The sequence below is a fragment of the Vulpes lagopus genome, chromosome 1 (assembly GCF_018345385.1).
Source record: "Vulpes lagopus strain Blue_001 chromosome 1, ASM1834538v1, whole genome shotgun sequence".
NCBI lineage: Eukaryota > Metazoa > Chordata > Mammalia > Carnivora > Canidae > Vulpes > Vulpes lagopus.
This window is the reverse complement of record NC_054824.1, coordinates 97254892-97274428: the sequence shown is the minus strand read 5'-3', so window position 1 is coordinate 97274428 and position 19537 is coordinate 97254892. Positions and strand designations below refer to the sequence as shown.

The 19537-nt window shown below is 36.3% G+C and overlaps 1 protein-coding gene across 33 annotated transcripts in view; it reads right to left on the bottom strand.

Annotated features, from left to right (window-relative positions):
• LOC121482302 (ABI family member 3 binding protein) overlaps positions 1-19537 on the bottom strand; it is a 241038-nt gene that overhangs the window by 71219 nt on the left and 150282 nt on the right. For 19 of the 33 annotated variants that reach the window (XM_041740203.1, XM_041740557.1, XM_041740276.1 and 16 more), the window contains 17 exons: positions 19276-19359; positions 17974-18033; positions 15333-15383; positions 14469-14552; positions 13094-13150; positions 12201-12284; positions 11479-11538; positions 10635-10718; positions 9213-9269; positions 8149-8208; positions 7403-7486; positions 6720-6779; positions 4248-4322; positions 3135-3191; positions 2442-2513; positions 1922-1969; positions 1101-1166 (listed from right to left, as the gene is read on the bottom strand). The exons of 2 other annotated variants lie outside the window; for them this stretch is intronic. In XM_041740203.1, coding sequence (XP_041596137.1) covers positions 1101-1166; positions 1922-1969; positions 2442-2513; positions 3135-3191; positions 4248-4322; positions 6720-6779; positions 7403-7486; positions 8149-8208; positions 9213-9269; positions 10635-10718; positions 11479-11538; positions 12201-12284; positions 13094-13150; positions 14469-14552; positions 15333-15383; positions 17974-18033; positions 19276-19359 — 1143 coding nt within the window. The remainder of the gene's footprint in view (positions 1-1100; positions 1167-1921; positions 1970-2441; positions 2514-3134; positions 3192-4247; positions 4323-6719; positions 6780-7402; positions 7487-8148; positions 8209-9212; positions 9270-10634; positions 10719-11478; positions 11539-12200; positions 12285-13093; positions 13151-14468; positions 14553-15332; positions 15384-17973; positions 18034-19275; positions 19360-19537) is intronic. 12 more of the 33 variants (XM_041740428.1, XM_041740462.1, XM_041740955.1 and 9 more) reach the window with 12 other exon arrangements.

Genomic DNA, 19537 nt, shown 5'->3' with positions numbered 1-19537 from the left:
TAAGAGCCCTTCCAATCCTGAAATTCTAATTCTAAGAGTTCCTTTCAGTCTTGTGATTTTCTCCTTGCTTATGGAGGTTCCTGACAAGCTATTTGCTTCTCCCAGGATATGAAGTAGGCACCACTAAAAGTACTCACAATTAAACATTTCAATCATATCCATTAATACAGTTATTTAAAACACTTGGGAAAAGTTAGAGATAATTGGCACAGACCCAGTTGATGCAGTTAGTGTGAAATTTTGGTAAAAAACTGTAAAGTTTAACAGGTAAAATTTAGTAAGTTATTTTAGAGGACAATGTATAAAATTAATATTCATATCACCTTTGGAAATAGACCCATGTGAAATAGTTTAATGACAATCAAAATACAAGTTTGGGCTTATTTTTGATAAACCATCAGTCCAAGAAAGCCTACAGATATTGAAAGGTTTTTTTCCTTGTAAGAAGCAGCACATCATTTAGTTATTCATGTCAGGGATTTGTTTCCCTATATTTCAAATTCCACCATCAAGTAAACCTTTATGACTTGCCAACTAGCTAGTTTGACTTCATTTTTTTTTTTTTTTTTTTTTAATTTACGTGCAGTGAAATGGCAAAACTGCGGCAGGAAGAGGAGTAGAATAAGGATAAGATGACGGGCCAGTTGTGGCCCATCCTTTATGTGGATTGCACAGTGAACTCTGTTTCTGGAGGTTTCTGTTAATCTCAAACACAAATTAGATAACTTAAAAGATTTTGTACGTGACCAAAGAACTTGCACTACTCAAGGTGACAAAGTACTTAAAATTAGAAAATACATTTATATTTAAAATTCGAATATAAATGTCCTTCCCCAGAAACATTACTATGTCCTGTTTGAAACACCTGCAGAGTAGCTGAGAAAGGTTTTTCAGCCATATCCTGAAGAATATCACAACACCGTCATGTGAATGGCTATAGTTTATACATAAGAGAAGTGAGGCATCAGAAAAGTAGGGTCGTCCGTCAAAGAATGTGAGCAAAGTGATTAAGTTAGGTGTTTTGATGTCCCATATTGTCTTTCCATTCTTTAGGTTCTGTGAACACTCACCTTCTACGTAAAATACAAAATAATATTTACCAGGCTTGGTCGGAGGCTCATCTGGGCTGGGTAGGATTATAGTTTGGGAAGGCAGAGGAGATGTCTCTATGGTAATTGAAGGAAAGTACCTGGGGTTATGATAGTGCTTCACAAACTTTAAGTACAGATGACAGAAAGGACGGTAACAATTTTTAAAAAAAGGAGAAAATTGCAGCTCTGTAGCTAAGTAACATTCCTACTCCTTCATAATGCATGCAATTTTAAAAATGCTGAGATGCCAGATTCCAAAATACTTTCAAAGTAAGCAATATCCTTACTTTTTAAATCTTCACTTCAAACTAATACCTCCTTCAACAACCCCAGAATAATATATTTACTAGTAGCCTTAAAGGGAAAACCCAAACAATAAAAAATGTTAAAGCATGAGCCAGGGAAGAAGCATTGGATTTCACTTAAAATTATAGCAAAAAAAAAAAAAAATCAAACACGTAAATGACTATGATGGAATGAGTGTTAATGGAAAGTATGTTGCTAGGGCAGAAATATAAAATGGATCACCATACAAAAGGAAAACTGAAATATTCAACACAATACAAGCTAGCAGAATGTTCAATGTTAGGAAAAAGATGCTTTAGGTGTAACAGTTTCACTGACTTAAATAGAGAAAGAGGCCAACATCTAGATACACAACTGAGCAGAAGAGACTTTTTGGAGGATGGTTATGAATAGAAGCACCTAGAAAGAAAATTAACTGCCATGACAAAGAATGATGCTGCAACATGAATTCACAATGAGAGAGAACCTCAGGTTCTCAGGTGATGGTGGCCACGGGGACAAAAGCTGCAGAGGCGTGTCATTACCTAGTGTGCTCTCGGGTAGCTCAGACACATTTGTAATAGATTCCACAACTGTAGCAAAAAAAAAGGAGAACAAGTTTAGAAAACTTTCAGATGCTAAGCTACAGCCAAGTATTTCTCTCTTGAACTTGAATATAAACACGCCTCATTCTCTTTGGAATTTGCATCCTATTTTAACAGATAGGACAATGGATTTAGAAAAAAGAGAGGACCAAGGGGGGAAATCCTATTCTATCACACTCATTCTTCTACTAATATTAATGTTTTAACTGTCCTTATCTGGCCGTCAGGCACTATGATGCCTCAATATTTTGATACCATAGAGAAACCAGGATTTCTATATTCAGAGGTTAGTTATCATTGCAGTTTTAAGAATCCAAGGATTTTGGAAACTATTGCTCTTCAGTTGAATTCAGTTGTAGAACAAGTATCGCAGCTTGAACTTTCATGTTCCATGGACATAAGAGATGCTAATTTAAAAACTGTTGAGTCATTGAATTAAAGCATTGAAAACCTTTACCACCTTCAGTCTTTGGTTCCTCTGGACTGGGTGGTGCTTTGGCAGAGGGATACAGATAATCTGTTACAGTTGGTGCTACGGAATAAACAGGGAATGGCTGGTTAGTGGTGGGCAGGGCGTAACACACTGTCACAGAACACGGTATTTAACTTGAAAACAGAGGTTATCCCAAGTAGATACATTCATGAGATTACATAACATTCAGGTAGACTAGGAATGACTACAATTTAAGAGGACAGAGATGAAGGCAGAAAATCAAGGCAGTGTTCAGTGTGGGCATGTGCACACACACACAATAACTGGCAGTGTCTTTAGCAATTTCTACCTGGAGCAAAGCGGATAATTTCACTTCCTTACAGATTTTGATTAAGGATTCTAGTAAGAAAAAGACAAAGAGTGAGTCCTTGAAAACATAAAAATGAAAAATAGGATGTGCATATTCATATTTAAGGAATGATCAGATTGTTAAAAAAATTAAATCTTGCATTAAGAGTGAAAGGGAACCAAGGAAATTGCAAAACTTGCATAGCAATACAGCAGGCATCAGCACAATGCGCTGTAGGTAACATTTAAGAGTCACTGGATGAGCACACACAAGATGTGAGGAGCTGTGAAATGTCACAAAGCGGGAGGATGACTTCTGCAATGAGATGGAAAAGCACATATATCTTACTTCTCATTGGGAAACATGTTTACCTATAGCTTCTTTTGATGACTCAGTGCTTAATGTAACCGATTCCAAGACTTCAGAAACTAGCAAAGAACACAAGATGATACAATTCATCAAGGATGGGTTGTTGCCCCATTGAATGGATGCGTACAAACTGAACATTTAGAAAAGTGTCTCCTACCTATAGATGTTCAATGTTGGCTATTGTGATAATAACAATATCATTCATAACACTAAGGGAGGCTCCAATAATTGAATTGAATTAGCAGTTTTGTAAGTGTTGTAGGTAACTGTTAACAACCATACCTTCTTCCATCATGAGCACTAAAATGCTATTTATACTATATGTTGGCAAATCGAACTTAAATAAAACAAATGTAAAAAAAATTCGAGTTAATGTACTTGGGTCATAAATTTTAAGTGGGTCATTTGGAATTGATCTTTTGTATTATAATAAATAAATCATAATGAACCATTACAAAAAAAAAAAGCAAAAGAAATCCCCCCCCCACAAAAAATCCAAAATGCCATTTAACTAATTAAAGATACATAAAGAGGTGAAAAGAAATTATAATCCTATGCTAGAAAATTTAAGAGCTTGCATTTCAAAATATATGTCAGGGGTAGCAACCACATTGTTGACTTAAAGTATTTGTTTTCAATTTTGAAGGGCAATATTGTATAGAGTGGTTTTGTTATCTTTACTTGAGTGGGAACTTTCTCCTTCCTTGATGGTCACAACTGAGCTAGCATTGTTTTCACATAGTAGAGCACAAATTTCACTTACTACTAAAGAGAACTATGAGTTTGTAACCTTTAGTAAGAAATAAGAATAAAGATAAAATCAATTTTTCTAAGTGTTTTTGTTGACTATTTCATCACGTACTTGATTGTTCTCTACGTGATAGAGTAAGCACAAAATGAAATGAAGATAAGTGTGTTTATCAGTTGAATAGCAATTGCTATGAATATATTACTAATGGAATACCAATAGAACATCATGGAAAGAGCCTATACAAATGTATAGAGTTACTAAATGTGTATATTTGCTTTTTTGTATTTGGAAATCAACACTTGGAGTATGTCCCCTGAAGCTCACAACAGTGAACCCAGACAGAAAAAAAAAAAAGTCTAATTACCAGGTTGACTCTGTGTCAATTCTAGGCTTGGTGATGTCACCGGTTTCAAAATAAGAGTTTGCAGTTCAGTGGGAGCTGAAAGAAGAGCATCTAAGTTGTCAAAGTAATTTTGGATATGTCACAGATTTTAGATAATGGGAGCAATGAATTGAAATGCACAGATCTTCAAAATCACAGGGTTATGGAGAGCCATGCAGAGTATATATTATTTAAAGCAGCCATTGACAAACTGTGCCCTCCCAATCCAGCCCCTTGTCTGACGTGTGAGCTAAGAATGGCTTTTGTATTTTTCAATGAGAAAAAAAAAATTAGAGTAATATTTTATGACATGTGAAAGTGGTATAAAATCCAAATAAAGTTTTACTGGGGCACAATCACAAACTAAGATGATTCAAAGCATATTTTACATATCATTTAACATATTGGTTTTGGTTGCCTTCAATTGAGATACTACAGCAGAATCAAGTAGTTGTGACATAAACTGAATGCCCCCCAAAGTATATTTACCATTTAACATCCTTACAAAAAATGTTTGGAAAAAAAATAGGTTCTCACTGACTTTTGTAACTGAATCTGAATTCCCACAAGGGCTTTCTTTCTAAGAGCTTCCTACCACTGATTTTAGGGTATTATCATTACCAAAATGTGTAGTACCATCTAGGAGCATTTTGTTCTGTGTTCTAGTTTGACCTCCCCCTTGGGCAACCTCAATAGGTATTGAATATTTTTGTTTTATTTTTGCTATTCCTATCCTTCTATCTACTAATACAAAATACTGAAGTTATTTCAAAGCCCAGTGTTCTCTATAAGTACACATAGGTCTTTCATGCATTTAAATATTTTCTTTATTTTTACCACTCAATTAAACAAGTTGCTTTTGTATAAGAAAATTGCCTTATATCTAAAACAACAACAACAACAAAAAGCCCCTGAGAACAGGGTTTCCTCACAATTATATCATACTCCTCTCAAGAAGTGAAACATATTCTTATTTTTGATCTCTACTTTTGTTCTTCACCTCACCCAGTCCACTGAACTGTTATGGTGCTGGAAACACAGAGGGCAAGGAGATTTTTGTTTACTAAGCCAGAGAAATATTGCTAATTAAAAAGAATGGAATGGAATGGTAAGAGAATTGAATAAGATGCATCTTTTGTTGGAGATAATCCTTAGGCAGGGCATGTGATGAATATGGCCACCATCAATGTCTCCCAACCATGAACCTTCTGGTCAACATGCAATTGTAAGGATGCTAACTACTGTTTGTGTCTTCTTTCTTTTAGAGGGCATAGAGGTGGGAAAGGGAAGTGAAAGTTGACAAGCCATATCATTGTCACTCCTGGGATCCAACTGCAATAAGCTAGGAGTACTCAAACTAGAAATCATGGACTTTCTTAGTTTCAACTGTGAAACTTTGCTAAGTTTAAAGTGTGGGAAGAAAATGGATTTTTTTTTCCCCTATGTTTTTGAAACTAAAGGAAGAAAATCTTGGGTTGCTATTGTTTTTATAGGTGAAAAAACCATCAAAAGCAATTACATAGACTTATGTTTCCTAAAACATATTATATTTTATTGAGTTTACTATCAAGTTTGAAAATTTTTACTTTTGGGCAGCCTGGGTGGCTCAGCGGTTTAGCACTGCTTTCAGCCCAGGGCCTGATCCTGGAGTCCCGGGATCAAGTCCCACTCAGGCTCCCGGCATGGAGCCTGCTTCTCCCTCTGCCTGTGTCTCTGCCTCTCTCTCTCTGTGTCTCTCACATGAATAAATAAATAGAATCTTAAAAAAAAAAAAAAGAAAATTTTTACTTTTCTTATCTAATTTGCTTATCACTACTGATGGTGTTTTGAAAACCAAAATAATAACAAAATTTGTTAAAGGAATAGATATTAATATGATTAGACACTCAGAGATTCCTACTTAGTAAAGATTAAGAACCAATCCAAACTGTGGTGGAAGGAAAAGAATAACCAAATTCATCCATGGGGGGGAAAGCCTATAACTTATATTTACTAGGATTGGCACTTCCAGGAAGTAACTTTTTTTTTTTTTTTTGGATAATTTAATGTAACAGGGAGAAATCATCCTAATATAAGAAAAGAATAATGAGAATGTCTCAAAAATCTTATAGAAAGTAAGTTGCTCAGAAAGAGTGCATGGTATTTCAATATCATCATTTTAGAAATCTAAATACCAAATAGATGGGTTGTAATTTGGACTTCAGACATTTCCTTCGATCAGATAATGAAATTTCAAACAGGGTTTCATGGCAGATAGATTTCCTTATCTAGGTCCAGGGACACCTTTAAAAACAATAGGTTGCACTTGAATTAAGAATCCTGACTACCCCTAAGATAAAGTATGAAACAGAACAACAGCAGTGTAAGGAAGCAGGAGCAACTCTGGCCATGACAGTGATGGAGTAGGTTTTTAATAAATATAAAAGCATATAATGAGGTCACAAAAGTCATTACCTAATGTTGTTTCTGGAGCCTCAGAACTACGAATAACAGGTTCAAAGCTTGTAGCAGGAACTAACCAAAAGCAACAATATGAACATGAGAAAGTTTAACCACACATAAAAAAAATCTTAATTTTTCTTTCAAAACACTAGTTTCAAATGAATAACAATTTTTTTAAACTTTTGAATTGGCAGGAAGTAGTTTCTTTTTGAGGATTTGGTCAAACTAATTGGAAGTATTCATTGCAGAAGGTAGTCACAACCTTTCAGTTCGACTCGATGTTATTATGGTCAACATGAGGTTTTTCTAGGTATTTGATTTTGTGACTCTAATCAATATGAAAGCTTGCTTTGGAAATTCCGTTAAGGCAAAAAATGAAAATATATGTGAAAGTAACTTGTTGAAGTTTTTGGAAGCCGAGAAAAATACTTATGCTTCTATGATCATGACCACAATAAATAGATCATGTGTTTAAATGCAGATATAGCATTAAATAACCGAGTCACTATTCCAGTCTTATGATACAACACATCTTTAAAGAGACCAAATATTTCACTCAAGTATGAGCTGCTAACCATACCTCATGCCTTGACCTTTAGAGACATGGAGACTCTTCCCATCAGAGGCATTTCCTTGAGACCCCACTGGGACAGACTGCTAGGGTTCACCCCTCAAGCCATGGATAATATATTTACCCTGTTTGGTCTGAGGTGCTTCAGGGCTTGATGTGGTTTTAGGTCTGGGACGTGGACGACGGGTTCGTTGTGCTGTTTTAGAAGCTGAAGGACAAAACTTCAGATTACTCCAGTGAAGGCAGTTTTGGAAATTAGGCTCTAGATCTTCTAAAATACATCATATTGTCTTGAAATTCCAGGTATATGTATTTCAAGACTGATATATTTTCTTTTTTCTGTTAACGACTTTTTTTTTAACCACTGAAGATTCTTGAGAGAGAAAACTCACACATAAAACTACATCAAGGAGTGAGCAATCTCATAAATCTGTAGCTTCCAAAACAGGTAAGGACTATAGCTAAGCTGTAGGGTGGTGGGATTTTAGGTTCACACCAAGAAATGAAACTTTTCTAAAGAATCTATGATATCATGAGAATTGTTACGGTTTGGTTGGTCAAAAGAAAATATAGACATTACCGACTTTGAAACTCAGCTTTAAATTTGAGCCCTGTTTAGACAAAAGTACATGATGCAAGTTCAAGATTACATGGTTGACAGATATTCCTAGGTCCATGCATAGCTTTTAAAAACAACAGATAACTTCTTTTAAGAGTTATCAATGCCCTTAAGGAGAAAAATAAAGTTGAAAGACAGCAGAAGATGACAAGACAGTCTTATAAACCTGGTGAAAATGTCTTTAGGATTATGATAGAATGAGTTGATGATGAGCAGGAAAAAACCGTTGAAGGAACACAGAATATCATTACCTAATGTTGTTTCTGGGGCCTTGGTTCTAAGAGTGATGGGTTCAAAGGCTGTAGGAAGAACTGGCCCAAAATAATAAAATAAACCAAAGAGAATTTAAGAATTCACTTGAATACTAACTGCAAAAGTCAATTTCTAAGCTTTAGGACTGACAGAAAAGAGACACTCTGCAGATTTGTTCACATTTTGCAAAATACCCATTAATCTCATAAGATAGATATAGCATTATTCTCTGCTAAATATCACCATGGTCAACAAAAGTTCTCCTAGATGTTTGGTTATCTGATTATTGCTAGTATGCAAACTTCTGCTAGACAAACTTTTTACAAATTTATATATATTTATATGTTTCCAGCTATATTGGAAAAAGCATTTATCAGTCTACTTGTACTTCTGTACAAGTTGAGACAAATGCCTATTATTTAAGTAATCATGGATGCAATGATGAGCTTATTTACTTGAAAGCATGAGGATCAATACATTATGCAGTGTGCTCGTCAATGTTTCAAAGTAGTCTTTGACTCAAGAAAAGTTAAAATTGTTAAGCCCTCTTAGCGAAGAACAAGGAGCCTACTCTTATCATGAAAGCCTATCATTTAAACTTTCAAGACTTAGGCACATTTAAAATTTTGACTATTAACTAAAAACATTTTTTGAAACAATACATCCATCAATATAATAACACAGACCCTACCCTAACACAATAAAACATAATGTAATTAAAGAACATGGAATTTCTGTAATTGATGAAGGATAGCAGTGTAAAGGGGTAGATGGAAATTCATGTTTGAAACGAAGCTTAGAGTAGTCAATGCTTTTTCAGCACATGCACGTTTTCACATGAAACAATGAATTAGTTACACGGCAGTTTGATGTCCTGAAATGAGCATATTCAGTTTTCTTAAGTTCAACAAATAACAGAGCTTAGCATAATTTCAAGATAAAGACCGCAATGGAAGACAACAGCGGATGCTGAAATGGTTTTGCGATGCCAAAGAATCTTTAGCCACAATGGTATGACAGTGACCAGGAAAAGCACTATTTTAAGGACACACATTCTCATTACCCACGATTTCTGGAGCTTTAGTTTTAAGAGTGCCAGGTTCAAGATCTGTAGTAGGAACTATGAAAAGCAATGAAATAAACACTTGTGAAAAATCAGCAAATTAAATCTAACCAGTAGACATTGCTTCAATAAATGTATAGCAGTTACATTTTTTCCTGAAATTAAATACTTAAAGATTTGGTCACCCTATAACCAGGTAAACATTCTCTCAAGAAATAGTGATAGCTTACATAATCTAGTGAGCATCTCAAAGTCTACACAATCTTCTTTTGGGTATTTTAATACCTAATTCCAACTATTGCCCTAGGAAACTTGTTTAAACGTTTTACCAAATATATACTAATAAAAGTGTTCAGGCAATTGTTGGCTTTTCTATGGAAGCTTTAAGAAGATAGCATGGCTAAATAAGATGGATACAGTAAATGGCTTTTATGTTTGAAAGGAGGCATAGAAAAGAACAAAGCAAAGTGAACCATGCTCGTCTTGTTGTGAACTCCTAAGTGGAAATAGGCTAGACCTCACATGATGCAAAGGCATTCCACTAATCAGGATGAGTAACTACCACTCAGTGTGTGGTGCCCAGGGGAGCAGCTCTCTCCTTTAATCACAAAACTGTGGTACCCTATGTGTGTGGAAGAGATTGCAGGAAAGACCACTAATGCTTCTAGGGTCACATCCAAACTTTTGAGTCGTACCTTCAAGAACTTTGTTCAACTGCTCTTCTGGACTCTTCCAAACACTACACTATCAATTAGCACTTAGAAGCATGACCTCCCTCATTCCAGGAGGCCTGTGCTCTCTGGCTGGCCTCAATACCTGCTTCCTTCTTGCCTCTGTTCAAATCTATGAATTTAAGACCCACCTTCCTCCTAACTCCTTATTCCTGTCCTTCACAAACTTCCCGCTAAACTCATAGATGTTTATAACACCTGCAAAAAATAATCTGGAATTGCATAGACACATTGCCTTGGTTCAATCTTTGAATGTTTCCTATTGGGGCAGGTTTTGACTTTGACTATACTACAGAAATAAAAACAAGCTGCCTACATCTGGGATATCTTCACAGCTGTTGATGTAGCTGTGGGGAAATTAAAGGCACTTAATGTTTCTTGAAATAAAAGTGATTAGTTCTACTTAAGACATTTTATCTTTTAAAGAAGTATGGAATGAAATAATCAAGAATAAATATAATACATATTAAAGTAGAAGATCCTATGTATAAAGCACAAGGAATCCAGTTGCCACACATGTCTCCTCAAGTCATGTTTTCCTTTGCTAACTCAATGGTGGGATTCAGTACAGATCATCTTGTGCCTTCACCTATACTGGGGTCATATAGGCTATCACTTCAGCCACTGGCATCAATCCCAGACTCCCAAGAGCTGCCAAGACTCACTCCTTTAACCAGAAACCCACAATTACCCGGTTTTGTTTGAGGTGCTTCAGTAGTTGGTGTAGTTTTATGTTTGGGACGGGGACGACGGGTCCTTTTCGATATTTTAGGAGCTAAAGAAAGAAAACCTTTGGTTACTAGAGTGCATAGTTCAGAAGCGAAGGGTAGCATGACACATGACTAGATTTTCTAAAACTTACTACATGTAGTAAATTTGCCTTATCAAATGCAAATTTAATTTGAAACTTTCACCCTTAATAGTATATATTCTTTTATAAATGCAAGTTCATTGTGAATGAGTCATATAGAATCAAATTATTAATTCAAGAAGCAAAATAGTGTTTATAGTTGTAGCAAACAAAAGGGGTAAGTCCTGCTGCAGAAACAGTATGGAGTAGCCACAGTCAGATACAAACTCTGTGACAATTTACTAAGATAAAGCCATATAATTAACTAAAATATTTATCAAAGGACGGGTATTACATAGAGACTTAAAAAAAAAAAAAAAACTAGAACTTCAGACCCACAGAGAAACTTCCTGATACCCTAATAGTCATTAGTGTCAAAAGAACTGCTTCTTAAACCCAGCTTTAACAAGACAGGGTTAAAAAGCACAGGAGATGACAAAACAATTTCAGATGGTTATTTGTACAACAGATGACCTAGGTTTATTTGTGGCTCTCTTAAAAACAATAATTTGTTTTAAGAGTCAGAGTTCTCAAATACTTGTAGGATGAAGAATTTAATGGAGTGAGAACAGATGATGACATAGTCCTTATGAAGAAGAAGGATAAGAATCTGTAGCTATGATGTCGACAGAATGAGCCTGACAATCAGAAGGGAAAGCACTTACTGAGGAGTATGTGTTATTACCTTGTGTTGTTACCCATGTCTCAGTTCTGAGCATAACAGGTTCAAGGTCTGCAGTAGGAACTGACCAAAAGTATTAAAAATGAACAAAATGATTGGTTAAAATTTTAAAAACCCTCAAAACATTTACTTCAAAATGAATCTTACTCATATGCTTTCTAGAACTATGTGGCAACTTTGAAACAGTTAAATTAGAAAAGCAGACTGTTGATTTCCTAAAATTTGGCCAAATCTAAGTGAGGTAACTATTTCCTTACTTCTCCTTTGATGATCTGATTCTAACTAATAAGTCAAAGCGGGATGTGTGGGTATTACTAACAATTTAAAATCTGGAGAGTGAGGCTGCAGCATGATGAATCGAGCAGATTATTCCTCCATTCTAGGCAAAGAAGGAACACGCCTTCATTCGCAAAGAGCTTACTATTTGTTAATTTGAACTGAATATGCCTAATTTTTCTAAATCAGTTTTATTTTCAAGACATAAACAGAAATTAATAAAAGGCACAGTGATAGAGATTTCACTCAGGAAGCATGAGGCATTCAGTTGCCCCACAGATTCCCCTCTACTACGTTCCTCTTGCCATCCCTACAGTGGGAACTTCTATTTGACACAAGTTATATCTTCATTTTTGTGGGGCCTATTGGCTACTTCCAACCACTGGAATTACTCTTGAGACCCTGTTGGGTTAGGCTGCTGAGACTCTAAACCAGGAGTAATTTTTTACCTGGTTTGAGCTCAGATGCTTCAAGACTTGGTGTGGGTTTTGGTCTGGGACGTGGACGATGTGTCTGTGGTGATGTTTTGGAAGCTGAAGGAAGAAATCCTAAGGTTACTACACAATGACATTACCTCTGTTCTGGAAGCAATGAGAGGTGAAAACATGATTCTAGATTTTCTACAACTTGTTAGACATCTGCTTTTCTAGTTTGAGATTTTTGTCATGTATACCCCTTATATAATTTCTTTTATCACAAAAGATTCTTTGAAGAAAAAATCCATTTTTAATTCAAAAAATAAAGATTAGTAATTATAATCAAAGTGTCACAGAGCCAATTGATTGGGCAACAGAAAGGTTAAGAACCATTGCTAAATTTTAATGGATTATGAAGGATGGTCATATTAAATCTGAGATTTATAATTTAACTTTTCAACCTTTCTGCACTTTCTATGTAACTACTAAAAACAAGAACACATCATTACCTAAATAGAAACAAAAAAAATACCACAAAAATAGGGGAAAAAAAAGATGTGAAATAAATGGATCCTCTTGGCTTCATGATAGCTGTTATTTGGCTTTATCTACCTATATAAGAGGTAGAAACCCATCATATGTTTGAAAACCAGTTTTTTTTGTTATTCATTGTTTTTTGTTTTTACCACCAACACTGCTTAAATAAAAAAACAAAATAATGTGAAACAATTTCAAAAATGGCTACATGGCAAATAAGTGTTGTGAAGTAGGTTCTCTTAAAAATGACAGTTTTAAGAGTTTTTCATAATTTTAAGAATGTAAATGGAATGGCCAAAAAGAATGACATATGATCACATAATACAAGATGAAACTCTGGGTTTGACAAAAACAAAGTCTTCTTGAAAAGATAGTATATCTATTATTACCTAATGTTCCTGGGGCCTCAGGTCTAAGAGTGACAGGTTCAAGAACTGTAGCAGGAACTGCCCAAAAAATACAGTAAATCAAATAAATTTTAAAACACATGAAAAGTCTGAATATTCACATCTAAACAAATCTACTTGTGTATCAATCCATCTATAATAACAAAGAAAAAAATTAACCTCCTGACTGAAGGAAAGAGAAGATGATTATTCTTTGAAGATTTGGCAAATTATAGTCATGGTCTTAGGCTCAGCCTTTGAACTATCGTAATTGTCTTAGTCACCATGAAATTCTCCTAGGTTTTAGCTAATGGGTCCTCATATGGAAAACTCTGCACTGGAAAATATTCTTATTCATTTACCTAACTACAGTTGGAAAAGGAATTATATTTTTAAAAATCTGATCAATCTGTATTTCTATGGAAGCTGAAAAATGTGCACTTACTATGTTTAAGTAAATGTGGATACAACAAGCAATTTATAAGTTTGAAATAGATAACAAAGCTAGTCATAAGTTGATCTTTCCAAGAATTCATCTATGAAGTCTGAAAACTCTATCCAAACCATAGCATACAGGAGAACAAAGATGGTCACTCCGTGTGTAATACTCAGTAGAACATCTGTCTGGCTGAAGCCCAGATAAAATAGACATCAAAGGCAGTTGATATTTCTGTATCAAATCTAAGCTCCTGAATTAGGTCCTCAAAATTCTCTTTCAATTGGCTGTCTGGACTGTTCCAAATGTAGCATTATCAATAAGCTTGTTTTGGCCATCTGGAAGTAAGAATCTGTTTTAGGCACACTGGACTGCCATTGTGGCTAACCTCCAACCACCCCTACATGTTCAGCCCTTCTGCTTTGGTTCACTTTTCCCTCCATCCTTCACCGAAATCCTATAGCAGGCCCAAGATCCAAGTCTAGTCCACTTTGATCTTTTCCTTTGCAAGGTCAATATTTAATGTATCATGCAAACCTATACCCAATTCTACTGTTTTAGAAAGTCTCCCACAGCTGGCATATCACCCACAATTGCCAATTTTGGCCCAGAAATACGCAAGGGACTTATAATCTTTTGTTTACTTGAACTGGATATATTGGCTCTGCTAAAGAAGCTTTATCATTAAAATTTGGATGGAAGTTGGTAGCAAGAAAAATACCGAATGCATATCAAAGAAGACTTTCACATAGAAAGAGTAAGATATTTTAGCACCAAATATACCACACTAAGCCACATTCTCCAAAACCTGGACGAACAGACACTAGTGACCATGCCTCATGACCTCACACTTAGAAGCCACTAATAGTTTGGCATCGTTTTGTGTCCCCGCCAGGATAGACTACTTGGGTTCACTCTTAAAGCAAGGAATCACATGTTTACCAGATTTTGTCTGAGGTACTTGAGGGCTTGGTGTGGTTTTAGGTCTGGGACGTGGACGACGTGGTCTTTGTGATGTTTTAGTAGCTGAAGAAAGAAAAACTTTGTGTTACCTTACTTTGTGAGGATTCTGAGGGGAGGGTTTTTTTTTTTTTTTTAAAGAGCTATTAGATTTCAAAAGTTATAGGAAATTTTCTGTAATTTAATATTTTTGAAGACTTAATACCAATGTGTCTTATTTTTATCATTGGTGATACTTTGGGGGCAAACTCATGTATATGGTTGAACTGTTCATTCGAGGCATGAAGATTAGAATTGAGTAATTAAACACTCGAAGAACTTCCTCTTTGGGGAAGAAATGAGAAGGAGGGTTCAACTCTGGTGCAAGGGGAGGGGAGGTCACACTAAGGAAAAGGCTTCTAATTTAAAATTTAGGTTATTTCCTATTTGTCAAGTTAGTAATAGAGCATGACATTATTTAAAGCACCAACAAAGAAACATACCATGCAAATAGCTTTTTAAAACCTTAGGAACTTAGACGTGCAAAGGAGCATAAGAATGGCTATTATTGCTGATCAGCCTAGATAAGAAACACATCACATTTTTTTTAAACTTAGCTTTAACACAGAACACTGTTCAATGAAGCATGAGATAAGACAATGTCAAACATATCAAACGGCAGCAATGTTTTGAATTAAGCTAATGTCTGCTCTCATAAAAACAACGAGAAGCTTCAGATGAAGTGACTGAAAGGCAACAGAGGATGATGGTGGCTGTCCCATGAAGGAGGAAAGGCTGGGAGGTGGAGACCGAATGGAATGTACAACGAGCAGCAAAAGCATGTGGCGAATTGCATAGCATCATTACCTAATGTTGTCCCAGATGTCTCAGTAACAGGTTCAAGGTCTGTAACAGGAACTGAAGTAATAAAATAAGCAAAAGAGGTTTTTAAAAAATGTATAAGGAACTACAATATTCACTTCAAAATGTGTTTAGCCAGTGTAACATTGCATCTAGAATTACTACTTTATTTCTAGATGACATGAACTGTGGGGTGAACTGTGTCTCCCCCAAATTCCTATGTTGAAGCGTCAACTCCCAAATGTGACTGTATCTGGACATAGGGGCTTTGAAGAGGCAATTCAGGTTAAATGGGGTTGTAAGGGTAGGTCCCTAATCCAATATGACTGATGACATAAGAATAGGGCGACACACAAAGGATGGTCACACACAGAGGAAAGGCCATGGGAGGACACAGAAAGACGAGGCCATCAACAAGCCAAGGAGAAAGGCCTCAGGAGACGTTAAAACTGCTGATACCTTCATCTTCAATTTCCAGCCTCCAGAGCTGTGAGAAATAGATTTCTATTGTTTAAGACACCCAGTCTATCTTGTTATGGCAGCCTTACAAGCTAATATGAAGGGAAATCAATTGTTTGTCCAAACTTGGCTAAACTGTAGTTAAGGACTTGTTCATCTCTGAGATAGTCATTACCTGTGGTCTCTGTTTAGCACCACAAGGTGGAAACAGTTGCACTAGTCAGTCCTTGATTATTTGAATCTAACACGGTAGACTCTAGGACGTTTTTAGGCTTTTACTTAAATACATTTCTAACTATCTTGAAAAACACATAAGAGTCTAACTTGCACTTTATTGGGTGCTGAATGAAGACGACATCTACTATGTTTATCAACTTATGATTGCAGAAAAAGTCCCTAAATATCCACGCAGTCATTACACAAATGACCAGAAAGGGCTATGATGACCTTGCTGAGAACTCAAGTTTGGAAAGATCTTGTGACTTGTATTTAAAGAAAGGTACTCAAGAGGACTGGGTAATGGGCACCCATTCGGTCTATGGCATCCAGTAAAGCACCCATCAACTTGTAGTACTGGGAAAGCCTTAAGCAGGGTGGAAAGAAGAGATTTCTGATGCTCATGAGAACAACATCAGACTCCTGAGTGGAACATTCAAGCCCTCCTTCAACTTCTTGTGGTATCATTCAAATACAGAATCATCCACGATATGTTTTGACTGACACACTTCAAAGAAGCAGAACCTCTGCCCTCTGGTTGTCTCCATACATATCCTTTTTTTTTTTTTTTTTGGTTTTTATTTACTCTCACCTGTCCACTCGTGCAAATTCTGATGTGATGTCAAGACCCAAATTCCTTCCCTGATTTACTGAGGCTCAAAATGATGCTTTACTTCTTTAAGACCTTATATGATGAGTACCCAAGAAATATCTTCAATTTGCAAAAACACCCTGCCTTATTTTCCTTCTCTATGCTTTTTATGCAGGAAAAGGCTTTGTGTATATCTAGCCTGAAGACTAAGTAAAACATGTTTCCTACTACCCTCCGTTAGAGGAAAAATTATGTACCTTCCAAACATGCACTTCTCACCAACTCTGAAGGGGAAAGGACTCTTCATGATTGCTTCACTAGGGGGGATGTGGATTTACACTTTCAACCAGTCACAGGCTCTCAGTCTCCTGAAACCAAGGACTGAGCTTTCATCTGGTGTAGTCCCAAATTCATCTGGACTTGGAGTGGTTTTAAGTTTGGTTTGTAGCTGACATGTTCATTGGGATGTTCATGGAAGTGTAAAAAGATAACCTTTTGTCACTTTAAAGTTTATGGTTCTGCAAATTATGAAGTTCAAAAAATTCTTTGTTTTCTACAGCTTGACAGATTTTTCTAGAGTTTAGTAAAATATGGTTCTAGTGTGAAAAAATTTGGCCCTACTATGCTACTGTATCTTCTCCTCTTATTGGTACTTTGGGGGCAAAACTGACACAAAAATGAAGTTATTAATTCTGAGGGTCAAGATTGGTATTTTTGATCACATTTTTAAAAAGATTTTATTTTTTAAAGTAATCCCTATAGCCATCATGGGGCTCAAACCTGCAATCCCAAGATCCAGTCCCATGCTCCACCAACTGCGCCAGGCAGGCGCCCCTTTATCATATTCTCTTAGAGTCCCTGACTGCATTAAAAAGGTTAAGAGTCATTTATAAACTATGGTGGAGAGTAAGAGGTAGTCAGATTCACCCTAAGGATGGGGCTTACTTTTTAAAATTATCCTTGACCACATTATCTGTTAGACAATTTGCTAAAAACATATTACTCAAAAGTTAACAAAAGACAGGCAGATAAAAAAGGTACATGTACAAAGGAACAAAGGATGAATTAAGAAACTTCCCTGTCACAGCTCAGTTAGAGAGATCTGGATCAGGTGCTCACATGAATATATGAAATTTGTCTTAACGGAGAACTCAGATTAAGCCAAAAACAGAAGGTGGCATGAAAAAATTTTAAAGTCAGTTATAGGGTAAGGAAGGGATCCCAAACTAGATTCAGGCATGACTCTCTCAAGAACAAAAGGTAATTTGTTTTATGCACGTTCAACTCAAAAGATAAAGAATATAAATGAATGGCAATGAGTGGAATGGGTTTGACAATGAGCAGGAAAAGCTCTTGCTGAAAGTCAGAAAGTGGCATTACCAAATGTAGTCCCTGGAGCCTCTTTCATGGGAGTGACTGGTTCAAGAACTATAGCAGGAACTGACCAAAAATAATAAAAAACAAAAATGAAATGTTAAACATGTATACAATCTCAGAACTGCAAAATAATTGTACCTAATAATGCATCTAGAGCACAAAGCAGAAACTATTAGCTTTCTGAACTGAGGGATATGGAGTCAGTCTCTCATTCAGGTACCAATGTATCACTTAGTTGGGGTTGTCTTTGTAGTAGACAATAGTCCCCGTGAAGTGCCCCTGAAGAGTCTCACTCTTTCACAATCCTAGTGTGAATAATGTACCAAAATAGACCCTACCAATCTTGCTGAAAACTCATCTTTGGAAAGAGATAGTGAACGCTGCCTAATAGGATTAGGCTGGTAGGAGTAGGCTCATAAGAGAGCAGGATAAGGGACAGGCACTGAATCTGAGCTATAGAGGTAGCTTTCTGCCCAACGCCCAGGGAAAGTGTGACCATATACAGATACTGATGATTCTTACATGAAATTCAAACTCCTAAGTCGAATATTCAAAATACCTTTTCAACTGGTCCTTTGGGCCCATTTAGCTGCAGCAGCCTCAATGAAATGTTCTAATTGACACATAGAAGACTGACAGCCCCAGATGCTCCGAGAAGCCTCTGCCTCCCCTCACTGGTCCTCCACCCACCTCCTTCCCTTCTGCTTCTCCATCCTCCTTCGCCCTAGTCATCCAAATCTACAGTGATTTCAACACTTGATCCTTCCTAACTATTCTGGCCCACTCTGTTTCTTTAAACCAAGGGTGGGGGTCAAATCTCACCCATGGCTTATTTGTATGCAGCCTATGAGAGCTAAAATGATTTTTTCCCATTTTTTAAGTGGTTGTACAATTAAAAAGGAAAATAAGAAAAAAAACGCAACAGAGACTTCATGGTTCACAAAGCTCCAAATATTTACTATCTAGCCCTTTATAGAAAATATTTGCCAAGTCCTACCATAGATATTTATCATGACTTAACTTTGTAGTTAACAAGAAATAATTTCCTATTTCCCCAAACATACATTCTGTAGCTATTTCATTCCACCACACATGGCCAATATTTAAAGGATGAATAGAATTGAATGAGAAATCAAATAAACAGTAAATTCCAACTCACAAGTTTAAGACATTCAGCCACCACCTAAACCCCTCCAACCATGTTCTCCTGCTCACTCTGGAGTAGAAGCAGCTGCTACCCCTGACCTGCTCCTTCACTTTTTCTGGACCCCACAGGATGGGCTTAACCAGGATCTACACATTTACCCAGTTCAGTCTGAAGTGCTTCAGGACTCCCTGTGGTTTTAGGTTTGGGATGTGGATGAAGAGTTTGTTGAGGCACCTTGGGAACTAAAGGAAGAAAACCTCAGGTTAACAGAGTGTTTTTAGTGCCAGGAGCTGTTGATAGGATTACATTTGTTCTAATTTTTTGAGCTATAGAAAATTTTTCCTTTGAGCTTAAAGTATTTGTCTCCATTTCAATAACTCCCTCTTTATATCATTTACACTGCTCTGAAAAACAAAGGTC